The 25765-nt window shown below is 65.0% G+C and overlaps 3 protein-coding genes across 3 annotated transcripts; all 3 read left to right on the forward strand.

The window, feature by feature from the left end:
* Positions 1-527: 527 nt before the first annotated feature.
* MRPL12 (mitochondrial ribosomal protein L12) lies at positions 528-4984 on the forward strand. Its single transcript, XM_074160241.1, has 4 exons — positions 528-811; positions 954-1034; positions 1178-1309; positions 4377-4984. Exons 1-4 carry the CDS (start codon positions 566-568, stop codon positions 4491-4493), a joined length of 576 nt encoding a protein of 191 aa, XP_074016342.1. The 5' UTR covers positions 528-565; the 3' UTR covers positions 4494-4984.
* Positions 4985-5264: 280 nt separating this feature from the next.
* SLC25A10 (solute carrier family 25 member 10) lies at positions 5265-13105 on the forward strand. The gene is made up of 11 exons (XM_074160215.1): positions 5265-5357; positions 8553-8672; positions 8835-8949; positions 9029-9077; positions 9449-9490; positions 9829-9872; positions 10347-10417; positions 10511-10603; positions 10863-10940; positions 11020-11076; positions 11866-13105. The coding sequence occupies exons 1-11, from the start codon at positions 5268-5270 to the stop codon at positions 11965-11967; spliced, it is 861 nt and encodes a 286-aa protein (XP_074016316.1). The 5' UTR covers positions 5265-5267; the 3' UTR covers positions 11968-13105.
* Positions 13106-21519: 8414 nt separating this feature from the next.
* GCGR (glucagon receptor) lies at positions 21520-24497 on the forward strand. The gene is made up of 13 exons (XM_074160033.1): positions 21520-21570; positions 21771-21867; positions 21970-22077; positions 22214-22335; positions 22416-22522; positions 22614-22767; positions 22832-22991; positions 23080-23140; positions 23388-23457; positions 23597-23685; positions 23812-23950; positions 24073-24114; positions 24201-24497. The coding sequence occupies exons 1-13, from the start codon at positions 21520-21522 to the stop codon at positions 24495-24497; spliced, it is 1497 nt and encodes a 498-aa protein (XP_074016134.1).
* Positions 24498-25765: the final 1268 nt, after the last annotated feature.

Consider the following 25765-nt stretch of genomic DNA (forward strand, 5'->3'; position numbering starts at 1 on the left):
CGCGGGCTGTATCTGCTGTTTCTCCGGGCAGCTCTCCCCAGCCCAGGGCCTTTCTCCGTGGCGGGACGGAGCCATCTCTCGTTCCCCTGGGCTCTGGGACGTGGGGGAGCCCGTCCATCTTGCATGGCTGGGACAGGAGCTGTAGAGAAAAGGAAAACACGCTCCTCGGGGGAGGTTTCTTCCCGGAGTTGTCTCCTGAGAAACTTCATACCCAGAACACCCCCAAGTTCTCTTTAACCTTTGGTAAAATAAAGTCAGGGCTGAAGAAATATTTTTCTTTCTCTGGAGCAATTATTCCGGGAAGGAAGCTAATAAAAGCTTTGTTAGGTTTTTTTGTTTGTTTGTTTGTTTGTTTTGTTTTGTTTTTCTTTAAAACCCTCACTTGGGCTCCTTTGAAGGGCTTTCCGAGCCGGCAGCGAGTCCCGGCGGACCTGCCGGCTAGAGCGCCGCCCCCGCTCCACCACCGAGACGCGGCGCCGGATCCTAGAGCGGCCCGGCTCGGCGCGGGGGCCGCCGGAACCATCGAGCGCGGGGGCAGAGCGCCGCCGTGTCCTCTGCGGCCGCCATGCTGCCCGCCGCCCGAGCGCTGCCGCCGCGCCTGGCCCTCCTGCCCTGGCGCTGGGCACCGGCCGGGCTGCCCGCCGTCGGCCTGCGGGCGTTGGGCACCGGCCGCGCCCGGCGCTCGGAGGCGTTGGCCGGGGCGCCGCTGGACACGGCCGCCAAGGAGTACTCGCCCAAGGTGCGGCAGCTGGTGCGGGACATCGCGGGGCTGACGCTGCTGGAGGTGGCCGACCTCAACGCGCTCCTCAAGGTGGGTGGTGAGGGGCGGACCGGACCGGCCTGGCCTGGCCTATCCCGGACGGACTGGGCCCTTCCCGCCTCGTCCCGGCCCGTCCCATGCCGGCCCACGTGCGCCGTCTCACCGTCCGCCGTTGCCGCTGCTTTTCCCGCAGGAGACGCTGAAGATCCCGGACGTGGGGGTGATGCCGGCGGCGGCGGCTGCCTCCCTCCTGCCCTCCCAGGCGGCTCCACAGGTACCGAACTCTCCGGGGGAGGGGTCGGGGGTTGGGTCCCGGCGGCTCCTTGTCGGCCCCGAGGGCCTCCAGGCGTCGGGGCTTCGGGGAAGGAAACCCTTGGGCCTGGCCGGGCGTCTTCACTGAGCTCTGGCTGCTTCCAGGAGGAGGAGGATGTCCCGCTCAAGAAAGAGAAAACACATTTCACCGTCCGGCTGACGGAGCTGAAACCCGCTGACAAGGTGAAGCTGATCAAGGAGGTGAAGAACTTCGTGCCCGGCGTGAACCTGGTGCAGGTGAGGAGTGGGCTGCCCCGGTGCTCCGGCCGTCCCCGAGCCCAGAGGGGTTCTGAAGCAGGTTGCAAGTGGTGGCCTCAGTTCTCCGTTGAAAATTTGTGTGTTTGGGAGAACGCTCCGCCTGCGTGCACGCCTCCGCGCAAAGCTGTGGACGAGGTGTGAAGCGGGAGTGGGTTGCCCTGTTTGGCTTTTTTTTAGAGAAGGCTGTTCCCTCCCAGCTCTCCTGTGGGGCGAGCAGCTGAGCCACGAGCAGAAGCGGTGAGGTGAAAGAGGAGGCTCAGAGCAAAGACCTCAGAGTCCTCCGTGCCAGCCCCACCTTCTCCAAATCCAAGAGCTGCTCTGGGCTCTCCTGCAGAACTCAGGAGCAGCCAGGATTCCTTGTTACAGCTGGATTTGGCTTACCTTCCCCTAAAGTTTTTTGGTTTTTTCAAGGTTAATTTATTTTTGAATTTAGATGAGTTTCTCTAATTCGTGTGTCTTGCAATCCATGTGATTTTCAGAGCTCTTCTTTTCTAAGGTGATGCCTCCTCCTTTTTCCTTCGGGGAGATGGGCCTTTCACAATCCCGTGCAGCCTCTGAGCTCGTGCCCTTGAACCATGGTGTAGGCTCAGAGCGAAGAATGGTGATACAGCTGCTGCTGTGGAAGCATTTAACGTGCTTCAGTTCTCTGCTGGATGATGCTTTCAGATCTTGGGGGTAGCAGTAGCACTTCCTATTTATCCAGTTGCAAGGAAAAAACATTGAGCGTTGTAAAATCTGCTTTTGTTAGCAACCTGGGATATCGGAAGGATTTGCAGAAAATCTGACCCGTTTATTTTGCTGTATTGCAAAGCAAACTGTTCGGTGACAGAGAAACTCCGGTGTCCGAGGCGTGAGTTTTGGTGGCTCACTGGGGTAATTAACTGACTATCAGCTTGATTAGCCTGACAGTTGTTTATCCAGTATCAGTCCCAAGCAAACATTAAAATACCAAATCCCTGTAACGGATGTGCTCAGCGGATAACTAAAAGCTGCCTGGAGAACTAATGCTAAATCAGCTTGGCTCAGAATGTAGAAGCTGTCAAACAAACTGGTGACAGTTCCGATGCAGGTACGGGGTTGGTAGATGCAGGTTATTGCGGGTAAACTTTGTCCATTGTGATTTACCTGACCTTGTATTTTGGTTAAAACACATGCACACACACAAAACCTGGAGAAGAGAAGGCTCTGGAGAGACCTCATAGTAGCCTTCCAATATCTGAAGGGAGGTACAAGAAAGCCGGAGAGGGACTCTTTGTCAGGAAATGTAGTGACAGGACAAGGGGTAATGGTTTTAAATTGGAAGAGGGGAGATTTAGATTAGATATTAGGAGGAAATTCTTTACTGTGAGGGTGGTGAAGCACTGGAACAGGTTGCCCAGGGAAGTTGTGGCTGCCCCATCCCTGGAAGTGTTTAAGGCCAGGCTGGATGGGGCTTTGGGCAACCTGGTCTGGTGGGAGGTGTCCCTGCCCATGGCAGGGGGGTTGGAACTTGATGATCTTTAAGGTCCCTTCCAACTCTAACCATTCTACGATTCTATAAAAACAAACTGCTACTGACGGCTGGTTCTGTCTGCAGAGGTTGTATTCAAAGTGTAGCGATACATTCCCGTCATCAGTTTTATTGCCATCCAATTGAGGTGTTTTTAATGAGATTTGCGGGGCAGCTGTTGTTGGCCTGTGGGGCCGTTAGCGATTTGGAGGAAAGCATTCCTGGTGAAGGCTTTGGGCATTGCGTGCTGATGTGGCTCCAGTGGGTCAGCCCTACAGGAGCCACCGCTGGATGAGGCAGGCGTGTCGCCAGCCCTGGGGTGGCGTTCTGTGCTCCGGCTGGGATTGGGAACGCGTTCCCTCTGCCCTGTGGGTTACTGTTCAGGTCCAGCCTGGCTCAGGCCCTGCTCTTCCTCCTGCTGGGAGCTCTGAACATCCGCTTCCTTTGACCGGGGCTGCTTTAGAACAGATGTTAAGCATTAGTGAGCAAGGATCTTAAATGAATAACCTCGATTGTCTTGCCTGTCCTTATCACAGCAAGCCAAAAAAAGGCTCCTTTCCAGATCCTGTCCTGGGCTGTGGTGAGCGGAGGCGCTCCTGCCCTGCCGAGCTCTGCCTGCACAGCTACACCTTCTCATCCCCAGCAAAAAAGGCATTTTTTTGCCACCGCGGATGCATCGTCACTGCACCCAGCGTGAATTGAAACAACAAAACTTTCTATCTGTCAGCCTCAGCCGTGGTCGACCTGTTGGGTGCTAAATAGCCTCAGTGCCACACGGCAGAGAGCCGGCAGCGGCGCCCCACCATAGGGGACACACACACACACCCCCCCGGGGTTTGTTCTTAAGGAGCTGAAATGATTTGTTGATGCTGCTTTGTATAAGAGCATCTGACTGCAGCAGGGGCTTCTCCTGCCCTCCTGTCCCTCTCTGCACAGCAGGAAGTCCCTTTAAATCAGTTCAACAGCTTTTCAGCTCGCCTTAAATATTGTGGTACTGCATAGTACCCATAGTTTTGTATAAAAGGTCCTGAAAATACCAAGATTGTGTTGTCAAACAGTCTGTACTGGAACTCTGTTTTTTTTTTTAACCCAGTCCAGCGGATTCCTGCCCAGCTGTGTATAACCCCTGATGGCCTCTCCTCCCCGCTGGTGGAAATATGTGAAACAAAACATTTACACAGAAAAAAAAGTCAACCTAGTGCAGGCCGGTAGCTGCCTCGGCAGGTCACTGCGTGGTGGCCCTGCCTGCGTCCCAGGCACCTTCCCAGGCTGGGGCGGCATGTCTGGGAGCGCTGTGCACGTGGGGGAAGGAATTTATGGGCCATTACTCACTGAAAAAGGTCTTCCAGGGCTGATGTGACTGCGGCGTCGCTTGCAGTCGGGTTTAGCTGCCTTCGGGCAGGATGTGCTGTAGTTCAAGTAAAAGTGTGGGGTTTTAGAGCAGTGGGTGAGTTTCCCGGGTGCGCCGAGGCAGAGGTCAGGCTCATGGCTCTCGATCCTTTAATCCAGTTAGTGAAAGCCAGTTTACAAGTCTTCGTACTTTGTCCCCTCCCGCAGGCGAAGAAGCTGGTGGAGTCCCTTCCGCAGGAGATCAAGGCAAACGCCTCCAAGGAGGAAGCAGAGAAGATCAAAGCGGCACTGGAGGCAGCAGGAGGGACTGTGGTTCTGGAGTAGGCGGCCAGGGTCGCACCACGGAGGGACTGGTGTGACACAGCCTTCCCCGCCGCCACCACCCGGCCGATGGCCACTGCCGGGCCAGGCTCCGGACGTTTCCCGAGTGCGGGATGTCCCTTAGTCGTGGAGTGGGAATGCTCTCTCGAAACCACCCGGTGCAAGAAATGCTGTACGGTTTGGCGGGGCTGCTGACGAGTTCCGCCAAGGTGACGAACTCTACCTTCATAAATATCCCCCTCCTCCCTCACCCCCCCCCAAAAAAAAACCAAACAAACGAAAAAAAAAAAAAAAACAAAACAAAAACCTGCAAAATGGTTAAATCTCTCAAAACCCAGCCCGGGGGGGCCTCAAGGCGCCTAACCCCGTGCCCGCCACACCGCTCAGCGTCCCCCTCCACCCCCTTCCTCGAGCTGCTGCTTTTCGGCGCTGCCACACCGAAACGGGATGCTTTGATTTTCTTCCCCGTTAATTATTCACCATTAATTAAGGGCAGAGGTGCCTTTCTCGGGCTGTGGAGCTGGCTGGGGGGTGGGAACGGTGCTCTTGGGGCCCGGGGGGGGGTCGCGACAGCTCCCCCGCGCCGCAAAAGCGGCGCGGGGGAGCTGTCGCGACCCCCCCCCGGGCTCGTCGTGGCATCCCCGGTCGCGATACCCCCCCCCCCGGCCCGGCACCGGGGGGGGCGTGGCTTAACGCGGAGGGGGCGTGGTTTGATGTTTAGGGGCGTGGCGTTGACCCCGGCGGGGGGCGGGTCTTAGGGGCAAGAGAGCGGCGCCGATGGCGGAGGGGCGCGTGTCGCGCTGGTACTTCGGCGGCCTCGCTTCGTGCGGGGCCGCCTGCTGCACCCACCCGCTGGACCTGCTCAAGGTGAGGGATACCGGGGGGGGGAGGAACGGCTGCGGGACCGGTTGGTGGCGGGAGGGTGGGGAGCAGGGGAACGGCTGTGAGGTGCCGGTTCTGAAAGGCCGGCTCTGAGGGGGGACGGGGAACCGCTCTGGAGGACGGGGAGGCGGCTGTGAGGGGTCGGTTCTGAAGGGCCGGCTGTGAGGGGACGGGGAATGGCTGCGGGGAACGGCTGTGAGGGGATCGGGAATGGCTGCGGGGAACGGCTGTGAGGGGTCGGTTGTAAAAGGCCGGCTCTGAAGGGGGACGGGGAACGGCTGCGGGGAACGGCTGTGGGGGGTCGGTTCTCAAGGGCCGGCTGCGAGGGGGGGCCGGGGAACCGCTCTGGAGGACGGGGAGGCGGCTGTTAGGGGTCGGTTCTGAAAGGCCGGCTTTGAGGGGGGACGGGGAACCCTATCTGAGGGACCGGGGAGGCGGCTGTGAGGGGAAGGGGAACCGCTGTGGAGGACGGGGAGGCGGCTGTTTGAGGGGTCGGCTGCGGGGCCGGCTCTGAGGGACTGGGGAACGGCTGCGAGAGGGGTCGGTTCTAAAAGGCTGGCTGCGGGGGACCGGGGAGCGGCTGTGAGGGGATGGAGAACGGCTTTGAGGGGACGGTTCTGAAGGGCCGGCTCTGAGGGGCCCAATGAGCCGCTCTGGGGGTCCGGAGAGCGGCTCTGAGGGGCCGGCAGCAGCCGTGGGGCCGGTTCTGAAAGGCCGGCTCTGAGGGGTCGGGGAACCGCTCCGAGGGGCCGGGAGCGGCTGCAGGAGTAGCTCCGAGAGACCGGCGAACCGCTCTGAGTGTCCGGCGAGCGCAAGTTAGGGGGGCAACGGCTGCGAGGGGCCGGGGAACCGCCGTGGAGGAGCGGGGAAACGGCTGCCGGGAGGCCGGTTCCGAGCGGCCGGCTCGCGGCTGCGGGGGGACCGAGGGCGCAGGGACGCGGCCCTGGGCTCGGAGAGGGGACAGGGGCGGCCGTGGGGACGGGCGGTGAGGGGACAGGGGCAGGGGGTGGCACAGGGACAGGGCTGAGGGGACACGAGCCAGGTCCGGGGTCAGGTGCAGCCGTGTGAGGGGGCAGATGTGGGGCTGAGGGCTCGGGGTGCCGGCTTGGGGGCTGTGGGGCCGTGGAGGACACCTCAGCCTGCCCTGCCCAGGCGCCTGTGTGAGGCACAGCGGTGGCTCCAGGCCCCATGGCGTTGGACGCGGGCCCACTGGGCTCCGTGTCCTCAGGCCAAGATGTCACCTAGGCACCGCGGATGGCCTGGCATCCCCGCTTCCGCACAAAGAGCGCCGCGCGCAGCCCTGCGCTGCCAGCACCCACGGACGGGGCGAATGCCAGCGCTGCCCAGAGCCTTGTGTGCCGGCCAAATGGCGACGAGGCCGGCAGCCAGGCAGGCTGCGGAGGGGGAGCGGGGAGAGCGAGCCCAGGCCAGGCCCTGCCGTGCCCGGGGCTGTTCCCGTGGGTGAGGCTGGGGACAGGCAGCCCCTTCCCACCCCACGGAGAGAGGGGAGGATGTGCTGGGCGCAGGCCCAGGAGAGGAGCTACACTGGCAGGAGGATGATGCTTCCCCAGTGCCGGGCTTGTTGCCGGGCCCGGCTGGCCCTGTCTGCCCAGCGGAGGTGGCTGGCAGCCCGTGGGAGCTCGTGTAGGATGCCCTGGCAAGGCGCTAAGAAGGGGAATTAGTCTGGCACTTGCCTCTAGGTCTGTATCTGAGCCAGTGGAACGGGTGTGACTTTTGGGCTGCCTCCCCACGCACTATTCACTGCGGGTGCATAACCCCTGCGTGCCCTGTAGCCACAAGCAGCCCAGGCCAGCCGGCTGGTTTTGCCAAAGGGTTCACACCTGAATATTGAACACAGGCCTGCTTTGGCCCAGAGCTCCCCCGCAGTGGGGGCTGGAGGGACCTCAGGGTCTGGCAGGGCAGTGGGCCAAGGGTGCTTTGCTGCACCTCTGGACCTTGGCCCGCCCCAGCCAGCACGGGTGGAGGGTGCTTGCGCCCCTGCCGGAGCCCCTGAGCGGGCCCTGCACACAACCGCTGGCCGCCCACGGAGCTGCTGCCCTGCAGCGGTGACCACAGTGCTGGCCAGCCCCTCCCCTGCCTGCCCTTCCTGCGGCCCTGGGATGGATGGTCAGGGCAGCACTTCCAGGCATGGCTCTGTGTACCTGCCTGCCCACCCCTTCTGCCCCAGGCTGCCCGGCAGCCGCTCACCCAGCTCCCTGGCGCACCACGAGCTCCGGTCCCTGACGTCCGAAATCTGCCTGCTGGGGTCAAAGGCAGGTCCCTTTCCTGCATCCCCGCTGCTGCTCAGCACGGGAGATGGAGGCTGTTCCCAGGGTCCTGCTGCGTGTCCCACGCCCTGGCCGTGCTGGGGCTTCTGTAACAGGAGCCAGGCCTGGTCCCCTGCCAGGGGCCCTTTGCTCTCTTTAGTTTTACCTCCTGGGACCTTTGACCCACAGCGTGGGGCCGGGTGGGTGGGCTCAGGACGTGCTCTGGCCAACGCAGCTCCTCCGTCCCAGCCAGCCCTGCAGTCCTGCTGCCACTTCTCTGGTGATGGTGGGAAGAACCGGGCTGCTGCTAGTGGGAGGTCAGCGCCCCAGCACCCGGGATGTGCTGGCTGGGGCACGAAGCAGTTTGGAGCTGGCGAGCAGGGCTGCGGAGTTTTCTTCCTGCCTCTGCCATTCCTGTGGCTGGGGAGGAGGGGAAGTTCCTTCTGGAGGCCTGTTGCCTCGCCTGGCGAGGGTGTAGGGCAGCAGGAGGTCACCAATTCACTGGCCCTGTCATGGTCCCTCTAAGCAAACCCGTACTGGTTGCTCACTTGCTCACGTGCTTCTGGATCCTCCCCGCCCCAACGTGGCCCAGGGCCTTTCTTGGAGGAGCAGGCGCTATCGCTTCATCTTGGGGCATGCTGCTGAGGCCACCCAGCAGGGCAGGCGCCTGGGAGGGACTGTGGGCAGGTGCCTTGGTACTGCCCCTTCTGCCAGCCTCCGCCGCTCCGATGCTGGGCTGGGCCAGTTTCCAAGGTGTGGGGAGCCTGGAGCTATTGCTGTTTGTGCAGAAGCTCCAGTGCAAGTGCTAACCAGAGACCCTGCCCTGGACTCGGAGCGGCCATCCCTGCTCTTCTGTTCTCTGCCCAGCCCCAGCACGGGGCTGGTGCACTGACACTGCTGGACTCTGCCCCAGGTCCACCTGCAGACGCAGCAGGAGGTGAAGATGCGGATGATGGGGATGGCGATGCATGTGATCCGCACCGACGGCTTCCTGGCTCTCTACAACGGGCTCAGCGCCTCGATATGCCGGCAGGTGAATGCCACCGTGCCCTTGGTGGCCTCTGGTCCCCTGAGGCCAGCGCAGAGCTCCTGCCACGCTGGTGGCTGGGCTGGAGCTGACAGGCTGCCCTGAGCTGCGGGGCAGAGGAGGCGGGCACCCAGCGGAGCACAGCAGCTCATTCTCCTTCTCCTACAGATGACATATTCCTTGACTCGCTTTGCCATCTACGAGACCACAAGGGACCGTTTGAGCCAGGGCAACAAGGGGCCTCCCCCCTTCTACCAGAAAGTGATGATGGGCGCACTGGGAGGTGAGTGAGGACGAGGGTCCTTCAGGCCCGGGCTCCCTCGGTCTGGAAGAGCCCCCTGACCCCAGCTCTTTGGCTGCAGGTTTCACCGGCGGATTGGTGGGGACCCCAGCAGACCTGGTGAACGTCAGGTCAGTTCTTTCCACGTTCCCTGTGCTGCTGTTGTGCAGCAGCAGTTGGGATGGTGGGGCCCTCCCCGTGTTCCTGACTTCCCTCCTGACCAGGCTGCCCTGTGGCTAGTGGCCCATTCCCAGTGGGGAGCTTTGTACCCAAACGGACCAGAGTTGTTCTGCCATTCTGTGTGACAGCCCCAGCCCCCTGCGTGGCCCTCGAGGGCTGTGGGGCTGGAGGCAGCTTTCTTGTCCCTTGGCAATCAGGCAACGCAGTCCATCTGCTGGGCCTCTGCCCGCTGTTCTGGGGTGCCCCAGGCCCCCATTGCTGGGCGGTGGGCGGCAGGTCACCGGCACCCGCCTCACTCACCCCGCGGTGCTCTGCCTTACAGGATGCAGAACGACATGAAGCAGCCACCCTCTCAGCGGCGCAAGTGAGTGGAGACCGGGGCTCCCGGGGGGGGCCGGGTCAGCGGGACGGGGGGTCCGGGGAGGCTGGGGCAGCGGGAAGGGGGGCTGGGAGGGACCGGGACTCCCTGGAGGGGCAAGGCAGCAGGAAAGGGGGTCGGGAGGAGCCGGGACAACGGGAAGGAGGGCTCGCGGGTCTGGGGGTCCGTGTGGCCGCGGGGGGGCAGCACCGCACCAGCGGCGAGCCCGGTGGCGGGGCCGTGGCCGCGGCCCCGGGAGCTGCAGCTGCCCCCTCGGGGCGGTGGGGCTGCCGGGAGGCTGGGGAGCCTCGGACCCTGACACCTTTCCCTCTCGCTCCTTCCAGCTATTCCCATGCCCTGGACGGCATGTACCGCGTCTTCCGGGAAGGTGAGGCCGTGCCAGCCGGGGTAGGGTGAGCCCGCCTGGGGTGTCCTTGCTGACACTGGGAAACCGTGGCAGGAGTAGTAGCCCAGGGTGCTCTGTCTGGGAGTCACAGCGGGTGCTCACTCAGCCAGGGCAGGGAGAGGGGATGGAGGGTGGCCGTGGGGCCAGGGTAGCCAAGAGTCAGGCAGGGCTTGGCAGCCTGTCCTTCCTCCAGAGGAAAAGAGACATCTGCCGGGAGCTGCTATGAAAAAGCGCAAGGGTGTGAAGCAGGTGGGAAGGGGAAGGAATGGCAGCAGGGAGGAGATGGGGCTGCTCTGAAGGACTCTCCTTTCCTGCAGCATATTTGCTGTTGTGTGGTTTAAGCGCTGTTGTACAAGGAGTCTGGGACATGAACCGGGCACGGGACGAGGCTCCCGGGGGAAAAGGAGAGTGAGTAATGTCCTAGGACTGCACTGATCCCAATCTGTCTGTCCACAGAGGGCTTGAAGAAACTCTTCTCGGGAGCTACGATGGCATCCAGCCGAGGGGCCCTAGTCACTGTTGGGCAGGTAGGACAGCTCTGCTGGGCAGTGGGTGCCCAGGGCAGGGACAGGGTAGTTCCTGGCGTGGCAAGTGTCACTAATACCCCGTTGTCTCCGCAGCTCGCCTGTTATGACCAGGCCAAGCAGCTAGTTCTCACGACTGGGTTGCTGTCAGACAACGTCTTCACTCACTTCCTGGCCAGCTTCATCGCTGTGAGCAGGGCTGGGTGCGGGGAGGCAGGACTGGGACTGGGTTTGCCTGCAGCCGGGCTCAGGACCCCAGGCTGGGGCTGCCAGAGCTGCTCCTCGGGGCTCTGACACAGTGGGGCTGGGCACAGAGCCTCCTGTGGGGCTCCCGGGCTGGGGCTGGGCCCAGGCAGGGCTCTGGGTCTCTCCAGTGGCCATGGCAGTTGCTGGCACCTGGGTCTTCTCTGTGGGCTAGGGCTGCTGACCCTGGCTGACTCTCCTCCAGGGTGGATGCGCCACATTCCTGTGCCAGCCCCTGGACGTGCTCAAGACCCGCCTCATGAATTCCCAGGGCGAGTACCGGGTGAGTAGCCCATCCTGTCCCCTTTGCGCACTGGCCTCTGCCTCCCTGCACCTCCTCATCCCTCTCCATCTCACTCCAGGGTGTTGCCCACTGTGCCATGGAAACCGCTAAGCTCGGCCCCCTCGCCTTCTACAAGGTACCGATCTGGGGGTGCGTGGGGCAGGGTGTGGGGAGACTGGCTGGGAGCAGAGGTTAAGGTGCAGAACGGTTCTGGGGCAGGAACCTTCCAGGCTTCCATGTCCTGCGCTCTGCCTTCCTCTGGCTTGGCCCTGGAGCCTTGTGAGCCTCAGGCTCTTCTGGGCCTGCAGCCCAGGTCCGGGCACCGCGGCAGCTGCCCTGCTGCACCCATTGGGTCCCCAAACAGGAGGGCAGGTACGGGCAGCGGTGCTCCAGCACTCCTTGGATGTGACTGACCAGGAGACAGTGGTCAGTTCTTGGGCCCTACGTGCCCGGGCTTGGTGCAGTCACCGTGTGTTCAGTCTCTCTCCTGGGAGGGCCCCTGCAAAGGGGTTTTGCACCCGAGGTTTCTTCCAGCTGCTGCCAGTCAGGCGTTTGCCCTGTTACAGCCTGTCTGCTCATCTTCCCCAGGCAGCGTCCAGCCCCCTTCTGAACCGGGGGCTGTGGGATCTGACCCGGGCTTCTACCGAGACCCTGCCTACGTAGCGGTGATGCCGACACTGATGTGTTTGGGGGCAGAGGGGTTGGTGCATGATGCTGAGCTCTGTGTGCACAGCGATGGCTGCGGTGCCTCCCTCACGGCTGTGGCAGCTCATGCTGCATGCCCGGCCAGCTGCGGCCCCCCCCCGTGCTTGCAAGCTGGTGCCGCTCCCCGGGTTGGGCTACTGGGCACCCTCGGCCCTGGCGGGGAAGCCTGGGGCCAGCTGGGCACATGCTGACTCTCCTTGTTCTCGCTGTTCACTTCCAGGGCTTCGTTCCTGCTGCTGTCCGGCTCATTCCTCACACCATCCTTACCTTTCTCTTCCTGGAACAGCTACGCAAACATTTTGGGATCAAAGTCACCACCTGAGTAGTAGAGAGGGGCTTACTAGGGGGGTGAGCATGCGGGTCACTGCTGGGATCCCAGAACCCTCTTCCCCTCTCTGGGGCCAGCACTGCTCCCCCTGCCCCTTGTTCCCACTCCTGTGCCTTGCCAATGCCTGTGGCCAGCCAGTCCCAGACCCCCCCCCCTTCCTCTCTCACCCCCCCTTCTCAGCACCTCTGTTACCTCTGGGCTATTCTTGGACCTCTTGTCCCCTCTGCACTGTTGGTTTGGGGTTTTTTTTTTTGGCTTTCTTCCCACTGCCCTACTGGCCACGAGTCCTGCTCGTGGCTTCCTCAGCCCCGTCCCTTGTGTGCCTCCCGGGAGCAGGACTGTGCTGTCCTGGGGATCCAGCCCCGGCTCTGTGCCTGCTCTCAGAGCCTCATGGGGCTGGGGGGGGCAGTTCCACTTGTGCCCACGCCACAGCAGGGCCTGTGCTAGGGGCAGCAGGGGGGGTGTGCTCCCCACCTCTCCTGTGAGCAGCAAGAGGGGGCCACAGATTTGGCACAGCAAGGCCCTGTCCTCCCTTAGTGGCACTGGCCCCACGCACTCCCCCACTGGCCCCAGGGCAGCCTGGCATCACCTCCCCCCCCCATTCCCCCTCCCTCCCCAAACACCCCCTACTTCTGCTTGGCCAAAACTCACCAGCACCCAATGGCTGCTGGGCTCTTCAGGGATTGTGCCTCATACCAATGATGACAGAGGATGGACCCCACAGGCGAGGGGTGGCTCTACGGCCCCCCTGCCCTGCTGGCCAGGCATGGGCTGCAGCCCTCCTTGCCTGGCTGGCCCAGGGCACGGTCACAGCTGCGCTGCTGGTCCCCAGCTGGGGCTGGGCAGCACCTGCTCAAGGACCTGGCACTTGCTCACCCTCCACCAGACCCGGCCTCGGGTGGGGACATCCATCTGGCACCGCCTCACGGCCCCCCACCACTCACACCGAGGCCACCTCACAGCCCCCCACCCCTTGCACCGAGGCTGCCTCACAGCCCCCCCCCTTCTCCCTGCGCCACCCCACACGTGGGGGCTGCCAGCACCAGCCCCTCCGCCCTGTGCGTGGTGGCCCCGAGGGATCAAAGAACTGGAATATCTGTGATCTTAATATATAATAAACAGTGGAACAAGCACAGGGCCTGGTGTCCTGCTTGGGGAGCTAGGGGGATGCTGTGTCCCCTCCTGCTGCAGGAGGGCTCAGGCTTGGAGCAGGGTGGTCTTCACCCTCTTCTGTGCCCCACGCGGTGGGGAGCTGTGGGCCGGGCTTCCCCGGGCCAGCCCTGCGCCGAGTTGTGCCTGGTCTCAGCCCAGCGGGCAGCCTCTGGGCAGAGCCATGCCGAGGGTGCCTGCCCACCTCCGCCTCCTCCCGGGAGCTGCCTCCTGGATGTGACACTAATTGGGCTCCGGCGGAACGGAGCCAGCCTGGGACAGCAGAGAAGTGAAAGCTCGTCACCTTAACGAAGTCTAATGATGCTGGCTGGCATTGCTGCTTTGTTCCTGTGCCTGGCCCTGTGTGAGAGCCCGTGGGCAGGTGAGCGTGGGGTGAGTGGAGCCGTCTTTCCTCCTGAGGGGCTGGGGGCTGACTGGGCTGCAGTGGCTTGTGCCCCTGACCCAAAGGCTAGTGCGGAGCAGGAGAGCGATGGATCCTCGGGTCCCTGCCCTGGTGGACCATCACCCTCCAGGGGCACAGAGCCCTGTGCTGGCCACCGGCAAGGGATGTTCCAGCCAGACCACAGTCCTACCAGCTGTACTAGCCCCGTGTTTCCCTGTACCCTCACACCCTCTTCCTACGTCCCTACAGCAGCTGAGCTGCGCCGCGGCCACCACAGCAGGACAGCGTGTGCCAGACACAGCCTGGAGCACGGAGCGTCCGGCAGCTGCACAGCGCGGGAGCTTCTTATCTCTGAGCATCAGAAAACGAGAGGCCTCGGGACTGTCAACAGCCCCTTGCCAGCGGTGTTTGCACTCCCGGAGCCTCCTGCCCTCTGCCCGCCCCGGGCAGCGAGCCCAGCCCCGGCCCTGCTGCCCGCAGGGGCTCCCATGAGTCACCCCAGGGCCGGGGGCTGCCGCTCTTGCCCCTCCGCGGCTCCTCCACACCTGGAGAGGTGCAAGGGCTGTCTCCGGGGGTGGGGTGGGGGGGGTGTCAGCCATCACTCCGACCCCCCTGGTTGTGCCCAGGTGGCCAGGCTGCTCTGTCCGCACCCATGGGGGGGTCTTGGTGAGCAGGCGGGGGGGACACCAGCTGGGGGGTCTGGGGAGCCCCCCGTTTAGCCAGCCCCGGGGGGGTGTCCCCGAGCTGCCGGGGCCTGCATGGCCGGCGGCCGGCTCACGGTAAATATCTTTGTGCCCGAGTCCGGGGCGGGGGGACTGCTGGTACACCCCCCCCGCCCGCCGGGGGTCTGCCCAGGCCCCGTTCCAGCCCCTAGCCCGGGGGTCTGGGGGGGGGCCCAGGGGCGTTGCTGCTGCGCCGGGACGTGTTTACCTGGTGGTGCTGCAGCAGGACGGCGAGCGGCACACACGGACCCGGACCCGCCACCGCCGGCGGCGGCCGGAGCGAGGGGACCGAGGCAGCTCCCGGCCGCACGGAGGAGGTTTGTCCGGGTCCTCGGGGCCGGAGCCGGGAGGCGCCGAGCCCCGCTCCCGCGGCAGGAGCCGTCAGCTCCGCGCACGGGCGCCACCGGGGACCCGGACAGCCTCCCCGGGGACCCCGCGGGGGCTGCACCGGCCCCCCGGAGCCGCGGGCACCCCCGTCCCGCTCCCTCGGGGGCCGGCGCGGTCCAGCCGCCCCCGCCGCTCCGCCCGCCCCGACGAGCCGAGCCGGTGCCCGGGAGCGGGGCGGGGCGGAGGAGCCGACGGCGGGAACCGGCGGTGGGGACAAGCGCCGGCGCCCCCGCAGCTCCCGGTCGCGGCTGCCGGTGATGCGGGGCCGTGCGGGCAGCGCCGCGCCGAGAACACGGGGGCGGGGGGCACCGGGCTGTGCCCCCCCCGTGCCGGCGGGAGGAGCGGGGCGGCGGGACGCGGCTCCTCGCCCGCGGTCCCTCCCCCCGCCCCGGTCCCTCCCCCCGAGCCGCCACAGCCGCCGCCGCCGCGGCTCCGGCAAAAGTTTTCGCCGGAGCGGCCGAGAGCGCCGGTTCCGGTCCCGGTCCCCGCCAGCACCGAGATGCTCCCGGGAGCCGCCGCGAGCCCAGCCCCGACAGGTACGGGGAAGGGGGGGAGGGCGGAGGGAGGGCAGCGCCCATCCCCGCGGCCGCGGGGCTCCCCGTCCGGCGCGATGCCGCACGCCCCGACGCGGGGATGTGGACCCGGGTGACGGCGGCGCATCCCCGGGGCCGCGGCGTGAGCCCCGGGGGTCCAGAACGGCAGCTCCCAGAGCCTGCCCGGTGCTGGGCACCGGCTCCGGGGGGGATTGAGCCCCTCGACAAGGGGTGTCCCGGGCCAGGGATGGCCCTGCTGGGCTGTGCCCGCTCCCCGCCTGAGCCGGTGCCACTGGCACCCCCGGGAAGGGGCTCTGCCATGAGGCTTCTGGGCACCTCTGGGAGCTGCCGTGGCTGTTGTGATCCCCGGGCAAGTGATACCAGCCGGGCTCTGACACACTGGGAGCATCTCCCGGAGAAGCCCCTCACTGGGATGGTGCCCGCTGGGTCTCCTGCCGTGGGCACAGCAGCACCTGGGGCTTTCTTGCCAAGGGGCAGAAGCAGGGGACACTTTTCCACCCTCCCCAGCTCCCCAAGCTCTCCGGGTGTTGCAGGGGCCCGTTGCAAATGCCCTTTGTGACTCTGTCCCGAGCTCTGCTGTGTCAACACGGTGTTGGTAAATGGCTTTGTTTAACCAGGACATGTTGGGTATGTGACCTTGCCGCCCTCATGGTTGCAAGCGCATCTCCAAAGCTGAGATCACCTCCGCCTGGCGCTGGCGCTTCCCAGCCCGGCAGCTCCCGTGGGGCAGCAAGGGAGAGCAGGGCACACCGGTGTCAGCCCGGCTCCCCTCAAGCCGTGTCGACTGGATGGGCAGAAGATGGGGCATCTGCTGGGTGTGCATCCACCCAACGCCTCGCCACGCACCCTGTAATGCAGCCCCCCCCACCCCCCCCACCCCGCCCCTCGCAGCGTTTGGCAGCGTGTGTTGTGGGTGTCCTTGACCCATGCCAAATCCAGCGGGTGCCCCTGTGATTTCCTCGGCTTTATCTGTGCATCAGCAGGAAAATTTAGGGCCTGCAGGACCCCTCCTCGGCGTGTTAGTGCCGCCCCAGCTGCCAGCTCCTGTCCTTCCCACCAATCCCTGTGCCTTTCCGCACTCTGCGGCGCAGGTTTTTTTTATGTTCTGTTGCCTGGAGAGGGAAAAAAGAAAAAAAAAAAAAAGGCTGAACGGAGAAGAGGCAAAATGTGGATTAAAAATAGTTAATGAAAAAATGCGACCGCAAGCCCTGATCAACAGTGCAGGGCTGAGCCCAGCCACCGAGTGCAGCACCGCTCCATGTACTTCGCTGTGCAGGCAGAGGCAGAAGCAGAGGGTCTGAGCAAGGCGGGTACAGGGGAGATGGGATGGCGGCTCCGCTCCATCCCCCCATGCTCCTGCACTGCATCCTGCCCTGTCCTGCGTCCCCCCATGGCCAGAGCCCCTGTCCTTGTGTGTCTACCCCAGCCCAGGGGGTCTGGGGAACTTGGCTGCGAGCAGCAGGACCCAGCAGACGCTGGGCACAATTGCCACCCTGCAGACACGGCTGGTAGCCGGCTGTGCCCAGGTGCCCTGGGACAAGGAGGGACCCTGCCGGGACGGGCTGCTGTGGGCAATGTCACTTGTACATCTGCACCTCGGCAGGGCAGGGTCAGAGCTCGCTCCTCGGTGAGCGTTGTCCCGAGCTCCATGATGACCACAGCCTTCATTCGTGACACGAGCTTCTCTGGGGAGGCAAGTGTTGGGCTCCTGGTGCGGGCGGGTGTGCTCACATGCCTGTCTGCACTGACCTTTTCCCAGGCTTTTCCCAGTCCTGTGCTTCCCCTGTGACACGCTAAACACACGTGTCACGCCATGTCTTTCCTGCCATCCTCCTGCGTTTCACGGGTTTTCATGCGATGTGATGAACCCCGCGCCAGGACCGAGGTGCTGTGTGGCTCAGCCTCCCCTCGCCAGAGCCTGCTGGGTCCACCACTGCCCGGTCGTGCCTGCAGACCACGCTCCCTCTCTGGTGCGGGGCAGCCGGAGGATGCCCTTGGCTGTCCCTTTCAGTGCCGTTTGGTACCAGGGCAGTCATGGAGAGGATGCAAAGAGCGTCCATCCTGACGGCACGGGGGTGAGTGCCGTTTGTTTGCGTCCTGCCTTGCTGTTGACGAAACCGCTGTCAGGGTCTGTTTAAGTTTTCTTGGTCCAAAGTGACACAGATTCCGACATCACCGCTGCCTGGTGACGTCGGCTCTCTCCGTGTGCCGCTGCTCAGCCGTTCCACAATCGTGTAGCTCCGTGCGAACGAGCTGCGGTCCATCAGCGCTGGGGCTGCTCCAGGCAGTTCAGCTGTTCCTCCCCTGCCCACGCTCCCTGCATTCGCTTCACAGGGGAGGACTGGAGCAGTTGTGGGTCGCAGGTGGGGAGCGGGAGGCACCCCCAATCTCGGGGCAGGGACAGTGCAGGGCGCGGGACAGACCTCCTGGCCCTCCCCACCGTGGCCATTCTTTCCCCCCACCGCTTGCCCTGGTCCTGGGTGGAAAGTGGAGCAGCATCTGCAGGGCCAGGCTGGCGCTGGCATTGCATCAGCTTTGGCCCCGCACCGTCCCCTCCCCTGCCAAGTGCCGAAGCCCCTGCCGCGCTGGCTTGTAGCGCTTGAGCTCAAAGCCAAGCCAGCCGTGGAAAGCGCTGCATTAGCGCACGGGGGGCTAATCCTTGCTTTTGGGAAGGCAAGCAGCCCCCACCGCCGCCTCCCGAGCGAGCGGGTCTGTGCTGGGCGCAGGGCTGTGTGGTGCCAGGCTGTGCTCGGGGGGCTGCAATGGGCTGCGCCAGCCTCCTGGTGCCCATACGGGGCCGTGGCTGTGCCCGGGTGCTCCCGGGTCACGTTGCAGATGCCCATCAGTGTCCCTGTGGAGGCTTCACCGAGCCGCTGATCCATGTAGCAATCAGCCGCAGCGATCCCAGATGTGGAGCTCGTTCCCTCTCACGTGTGGTGGCAGCTGGATCCGGGCGCCGGCCGAGGTGGCAAAGTCCAGGGGGACTCTGAGCTGGGCAAAACCAGGCGTTGAGCCGGCCCCGGGGGTCTGCGTGGGCACAGAGCTGCACCTGCAGGTGGGGGGCGAAATCCCAACACAAACCTTTTCCCATCCATTCCCTGTACTTGGTGCGATGCCGCAGCGGTGGCAGCAGCCCAGTGGTACAGTGTGCCCTGGTACTGGGCTTACCCTGTCCCCTCCCCAAACCTGGGGCTAGCGGTTGCCGGGCCACAAGCCACTGGGCAGGTGCAGGTCAGGGGCCCACAGAGAAGCTGGTCCAGGAGGAGAGGGGGTCCTTGCTCTGTCCCTGCCGCCACAGGGGTTGGCACCGCTGGGTCGGGAAGGGCTCAGCACGCCAGTGGGGGCACCAGTGACCATCCCTCTCCCCGCACCCCAGGAGGAGATGATGGTGCCCAGGTCTGACACCTCTGGCGCCCCAGCGCTGGGGCTGCCGGCACTGACCCCCCTCCCCGCGTGGGTGCAGCCGTCCGGGGGCTGGTTCCCTTCTCCTCCTCTCCCGTTCTGGGCGTGAGGTCTCCCTCACCAGCGGAGCAGCGCTGGGTGTTTGCAGCCCGGCCCCCGTGGGGGTCAGCAGCCGCAGAGCCATGACACAGGAACACGCCACGTTGCCCAACGCCAGCGTGGGGCGAAAGTCCCCTGTGTGCCCACTGCAGCGCGCCGCAGCCCCAGCAGATGCCCCCGCTCGCACGCTGGGCACCTTCCACCTGGTGCCCACAGCTCAGCATGGGGGAGAGTTCCCCAAAGCCTGGCCCTGGCTGGGGAACGTGGCTCCGGGAGCCAGTCGGGAAGGGCAGGGTGAGGGGAGATGGTGACTCAGAGCTGGGTCCAACCCACGGTGCTGCCTCTGGCAGTGGACATGGCAGAAAGGGGCTCCCTGGCCATGGCACGTCCAGCCAGCGGTGACTGCTGCTCCAAGCACTGCAGGCACCGATGCTGGGTAGTGCCAGCTCCCAGGGAGGTGCTCGGTGCTGCTGGTGGTCCAAGCTGCCCCAGACCCCACTGTCCCAGCCACGCAGGGCCACTTCTCCTTCCCTGCCACTGCCCATTTGTGCCGAACCACAGATAGCTGGTCCATGGCTACTCCTGCATGCCCACGTGCTAGAAATAGCTTGTGTCTCTGAGAGCACACCACGGGGCAGCTGAGCTGCCGGGGGGCCATTGTACTGTGGGGCGTGGGGGTCCGGCACGGCGCTGTGGTGGCCAGCACCGGGGCAGCTGGGGCAAAGGGCCTGGGCAGGGCCCCGCTGTGACGGGGGAGCCCCGTGCTGGAGTGAGGAGCGTGACCGGCCCCGTGCGCCAGGACCCCTCACCCAGTGCAGTCTGCCCAGCTTGGCCACGGCAGCGCCCCGGGGCTGGGGGAGCTGCTGCCAGCCCGGGGGGAGTCTAGGGCAGAGGCCTCCCCGCCGCTAAATCCCATCGCAGGCAGCTAAAAATAGAGACACCTCTGCCCCAAAGCTGCCTCCCCGGCCATGGAGAGGGGCTGGCAGCGAGTTCACTGCTGACCAGCGGTGCCCGGGAGGAGCCTTTCCCCCCAGGGCAGGGATGCTCGGGGCGGGAACCGGGGACCGGGCACCGGGATGCTGGCAGGAGGCTAGCAGAGGCGTGAGGGGGGGTCAGGGGTGTTGTTAGGGAGGTGGGGGGGGGGGTCAGGGAGAGGGATGTTGGCAGGGGGCTGAGGCAGGGACAGGGATGCTGGCATAGGGCTGGCAGAGGGATGAGGACAGACATACGGGTGGGGGACTGAGGGGGGGAATGATGACAGGGATGCTGGTGGGAACCTGAGAGGGGGACAGGGACAAGGATGCTGGCGTGGGGCTGCCAGGGAATGAGGACAGGGATGCTGGCGTGGGACTGGCAGAAGGATAAGGACAGGGATGCTGGCGTGGGCAGGTGGCCGGCGGGCACCCACTGAAGATCCCAGTTCCCAGAGCCCACCCAGTGAGGTCTGTCCCAGGAGACAGTTCCTTCTGTCCTGGGACTGTCTAAATAAGGCGTGCGCTGGCAGGTCCAGCTCCCCAAGCCGCATCTGGAGCCCCACGCGCTGATTAATGAGCTTCTCAGGCAGCTGCTTGCGACATGGCGAGTGGGTCTGCATGGAGGAAACACGACTTTCCCAGGGATAAAAATAGGCATGGGCAGAGTGGCGAGCCCTGGGAGCGATGGCTGGTCGGAGAGTACGGCGCTCCGGCTGGTGCCTGGGGGGAGCCCGGGGGGGGGGTGATGCCGCAGTGTCTGCGGCGGCACCGCCACTGCTGTCTGCTCCGTCCCCATCCCTGCCGGCTGGGCTGCCCTCGCCCCCCACAGCTGTGCCATGCCATGGGGCTGCCATCAGAAGGGCCCCTTGTGGGAAGAGATGAAATCCTGCTCAGGAGCCCCGTAACCGGCTTAGGGGGATGGAGGGAATTACGGCACCTCGTGAGCCGGGCTTTGCACGGGAGCTCCCGGGCATCCGGTTAATGGTTAACGGCCCCGGGGCTGGCAGCCACCCCATCCCTCCCGTGAGAGCTCCCTGCCCACCTCCCTCCCCGGGTGGGTGCTACAGCCAGGAAGCCCTGCGGGGTGAGGGATGGGGTGGCCCAAGGGATGACCTGCCACCCTGTGAGGTGAGGGACAAGGTGGCCCGAGGGATGCCCAGCCACTCTGCAGGGCCATCCCGCAGCCGGGCTGCCTCTGCCACTGGAAATCAATGCTGCTGGGAGTGGTGGCTGCGGGGAGAGATGGCAGCCCCCGCCTTTGGAAGATGCTCAGGTGTTAGGAGGGGTCCCGGCTACCACCAGGGTCCTGGGCTCTTGGGGCTCAGCACCGATGTGCCACCAGGCACCAGCACCGGTGTGGGGTGGCCCTGCGGGTCTGTCCGGTGTGGGGGCGATGTCCTGTGGGGCTGGAGAAGGTGCGAGAGCCAGGGACTGGGGTGTCTGCTGTGGTCTCGGCAGGCAGAGGGGTGCCACAGCTACGGCTCCGATGCCATCGTGGGGAGGAAGCGGCAGGTACACTGTGGCTCTTCAGCCTAACGGGAAAACGCACAAACAACCTGCTGAACATTAAAGCCAGGCGGGGTCAAGCGAGGACGGGGACAGGACCGTGGCGCAGTGACCAGGGGTGGCTCTGCGCTGGGGCAGCCTCCCCTCCGGTGCCTGCCTGCCCCCGGCCATGCATCCCCCGGCTCTGCCCCGGGACAGGTCCTGCCGCCCACATCCCCATGACCCGGCATCTCGTGTAGGGTCACCCACGCACCAGGGCCCTCGCCACCAGGGCAGAGGAGCTGCCGAGGGCTGGTAGGAAGCCCAGCATCCCGCGCTGCTCCCCATGCGGCTCGTGGCCTGGCGGAGGGATGTCCCAGCCATGTCTCCTCAGCCTCCTCCTGCTGCTGCTCTGCTGCCAGGTAAGGATGGGACATCCTGCACGATGGTGCTCTGCCCTGCCTGTCCCCGAGCCACCGCCAATGGCAGACCCTTGTCAGGGCACTGCATGGCATGTCATAGCCTGCACTCGCCCATGGCCATCCCCAAGCCAGGGTCGCTGCCCGGCACAGAACGGTGGCCCCACTGGCATGTGGTGGGTGACACTCCGTGGTGTCTCCAGGGCCCCTCTGCCCAGATCACGGATTTCCTCTTCGAGAGCTGGAAGGAGTACAGCGAGGAGTGCCACCGCAACATGAGCCGCATGCCTGTGCCCACAGGTGAGATGGCACAGGGTCCGGAGGGACGGGGGACCAGAGGGACGGGGAGAGGGGCTGCGTGGGGTATGGCCGAGGGCACTGCCACCTCCTGTCCCTCCGCAGAGCTGGTCTGTAACCGCACCTTCGACAAGTTCTCCTGCTGGCCTGACACCCTGCCCAACAGCACCGCCAGCGTCCCCTGCCCCTGGTTCCTGCCCTGGTACCAGAAAGGTAATGCCTGGCCACGTGTTATGTGTGCACGTGTGTTGTGTGTTCACATGCGTGTGTGCAGGTGTGCTCCCGGTGGTCACACCTGGCCTGGGGTGGCTTCTGTGCCCGACCCCTCCATGGTCCCTTCCCCTCGCAGTGAAGCACAGACACGTCTTCAAGACCTGTGGGCCGGATGGGCAGTGGGTGACAGGTCCCCGGGGACAGTCCCTGCGCGACGCCACGCAGTGCGAGCTCGATGCTGAGGACCTGGAGGCGCAGGTGGGAAAAGCCGGGGGGCAGCCGGGGTGGGGGGTCCCTGCCCTGCCAGCTCTGCCCTCACCGGCTCCTGCCCTCTCCAGGAAAAATTTGCCAAGACCTACGGCAGCTTCAAGGTGATGTACACCGTGGGCTACTCGGTGTCACTGTGCGCGCTGCTCCTCGCCCTGGCCCTGCTGCTGGGCTTCAGGTAGGGGCACGGTCACCCAGCTGGGAGGCACGGGGGGGGCCGTGCCGGGGGTCTGGGCATGGGCACTGACGGCAGCTCTCCCCCCCTGCAGCAAACTGCACTGCATGAGGAACTACATCCACATGAACCTCTTCGCCTCCTTCATCCTGAAGGGCGTCTCCGTGCTGGTCATCGACGCCCTGCTCAAGACCCACTACAGCGACAAAATCGACGACTACAATGTGCACATCTGGCTGAGTGACGAGGTGAGCGTGGGGCTGGGGGGGGCCAGGGGGTGGGTGGCGTGGCAGCCCTGACCCCTCTCCGCAGGCGGCTGCGGGCTGCCGGACGGCCACGGTCTTCATGCAGTACGGCATCGTGGCCAACTACTGCTGGCTGCTTGTGGAGGGCATCTACCTGCACAACCTCCTGGTGGTGGCCGTCTTCTCCGAGAGGAGCTACTTCACCCTCTATCTGTGCATCGGCTGGGGTGAGTGCAGGTGGGCTCTCCCTGTTCCCGTCCCCCGTCCCCATCCTCAGTCGTACCTCACCTGCCCCCCCACCTGCCTCCCCTCCAGGGGCGCCCGTGCTCTTCCTCATCCCCTGGGTCATCGTGAAATTCCTCTACGAAAACATCCAGTGAGTACCAGCCCCTGCAGTGGGCAGCGACCGGTGCCTGCGGGGATGGGTGGGTGCGCGTGGGGTACGTTGAGGGGTGGTGGGGACAGCGTGACAGCCCCAGAGAAGCTCCACGCCATCGCCCCATGCAAGGAGCAGGGTGTCAGACCACGGCACTCGCTCGGCTGGAGCTGCCGACACCACGCCAGGCTCCAGCAGCCGCCTGGCTGAGGGGCTGCCTGGCAGTCCCCCTCCCGCCCCTCTGCAGGTGCTGGACCACCAACAACAACATGGGCTTCTGGTGGATCCTCCGCTTCCCCGTGTTCCTGGCCATCCTGGTGAGTCGGGGGCTGCGGCTCTGCCCACCGCAGCCCCTCGCTCTGTGCCTGCAAGGCCCCCAGCCCAGTGCGAAAGGGGCTGCCCTGGGTAGCGGACAGAGCTGCCCGGCCCCTCATGGCTCACTCCGCTCCATTGCAGATCAACTTCTTCATCTTCATCCGCATCATCCAGATCCTCGTCTCCAAGCTCCGTGCGCATCAGATGCGATACACCGACTACAAGTTCAGGTGGGTGGGGGGGCTCAGCCCCAGCCCCGCACAGATGTGGCGCATGGGTTGGGGTGTGTGTGTACATATGTGTGTGCATGTGTCCACCCCATGATCCCTGGCACTGACGAGCCTCTCACTGCACAGGCTGGCCAAGTCCACGCTGACACTGATCCCACTGCTGGGCATCCATGAGGTGGTCTTCGCCTTCATCACGGATGAGCACGCCCAGGGCACCCTGCGCTACGTTAAGCTCTTCTTCGACCTCTTCCTGAGCTCCTTCCAGGTGAGTCCAACCCCACACGGGACGGGCCCTCCATGGGGACCCTCCGTCCCGAGATGGACCAGACCAAGGTTGGGGTTGGAGTCTGACCATGTGCCCCTCACACCTCTCCTCCCTCCGCCCAGGGGATGCTGGTGGCCATTCTCTACTGCTTCGTCAACAAGGAGGTGAGTGGGACAGCGTGGGAGTGGGCAGCCGGGGGGTCTCGGGCAGCTGGTGGCCATGGGGCTGTGGTGACGGCAGCTGCCCGCAGGTACAGGCAGAGCTGCTGAAGCGGTGGCAGCGGTGGAAGCTGGGGAAGGACCTGGCGGAGGAGTACAAGCACACCTACAGCCACGCGCCCAGCGCCCGCAACGGCGCCGGCAGCGCCTGCGAGAAGCACCAGCTGGTGGCCGGCAGCACCAACGGGCTGGGGCGCAGCGTGGCCGCCGTGCGCCCCGGCACCCACTACCTCGAGAGGACCAGCCGCAGCACTGTGGAGCACCTCGCCATGGGGGACCGGCACCACTGCTACGAGTTCCCCGAGACCACGGCCGAGAGCCACTTCTGAGCCTGCAGCTGGAGCAGGAGGGTTGTGCCAGCCCCGTTGACGCAGGACGAGTCGGCTGGGGCGGCCGCCACCTCCCTCCCCAGACCAATCCTCCTCCGGGCGCTTCGGGACCCTTCCCGCCCGGTGAGGACGTGGCGCCGTGCCGGACATGCACGGGACGATGGACGCGGCTGGGCTGGCTGCGGATGAGGCATGGCAAGCAGGACCTGGACCTCTGTGGGGAGGGATCTGTGTTGTGGGGTGGGGTGGGATGGGGGGGGGGGTTTGTCCTGTGGTGCTGCCCTCGTGTGCCTTCGAGACCCTTTTGCGCAGTGCTGTAATTTATCTGTCGTAACTGTAAATAGGTGTGGGCCCGTGCCGGGCTGCAGGGCCAGCTCCGCCTGTGCCTCTCTGTCCTAACGGGTGTCTGAGGCGCAGGGACTGGGGACCGTGCCGGTGACTACCCCAGGGGTGATGGCTACAGCCATGGATGGGGAGCTGGCTACCTGGAATGGATGGGCTGTACCAGAAGGCAGCCCCACAGCCCCGCTGCCAGCCCCACTGCCTGCCCCACTGCCTGCCCCACTGCCTGCCCCACGCCGGTGAGGCAGCGGCCGCTGCAGCGCTGCCGGCCGGGGCTCCAGCTCCCTGCCAGCACATGCTCTCCTCCGGCCGCTAATCGGCTCTGTCCTTTCACTGCCAGGAGCCCTTAATTAAATCATTTGGCTCTGCCCACCGGCACCCCCTCTCTCCTGGGAACCGGCCCAGGCCACAGGCCGGGCAGCGGCCGCCGGCAGCACCGTGAGCAGTGCCATGGGGTGCGGGGCCGTGAGTCCCCCCCCCGTGCCGGCGGGCCGGGCTGGGCTGGCTGCGGCGGGAGGGAGCATGGCCGGCACCCTAAGAGGCTTGTGCTGTGCACATGAGCGCTAAGCCCGGATGCCGTGGCTTTGGGCACCACAATGGCCCGGTGTGCGGGGATTAGCCCGGCCGGGGGCACCCTGCCCGGTGGGTGGTGGTGGGACAGACAGATGTCCCTGCCGCGACCCCCAGCCACCCCACAGCCCCTGGGCATCACTGGCCACGCCAGGCCCCTCGTGGCCCCAAGCAGATGATGGTCCCCAGCTGTCCGGACCCCAAGCACCCCTGGCACAGGGGACAGGACGAGCGCCTGGAGCCATGCCCCGGCAGCCTCAAGCAGCGAGAGCAGTGCTGGGCGGGCGGCCGCCTCCCCACCAAACCCCACCATGCCCCAGCATCGCCTGCACCCCCATGGCCACGGCCCTGCCCGC

The sequence above is a fragment of the Numenius arquata genome, chromosome 17 (genome assembly GCF_964106895.1).
Source record: "Numenius arquata chromosome 17, bNumArq3.hap1.1, whole genome shotgun sequence".
Lineage (NCBI taxonomy): Eukaryota > Metazoa > Chordata > Aves > Charadriiformes > Scolopacidae > Numenius > Numenius arquata.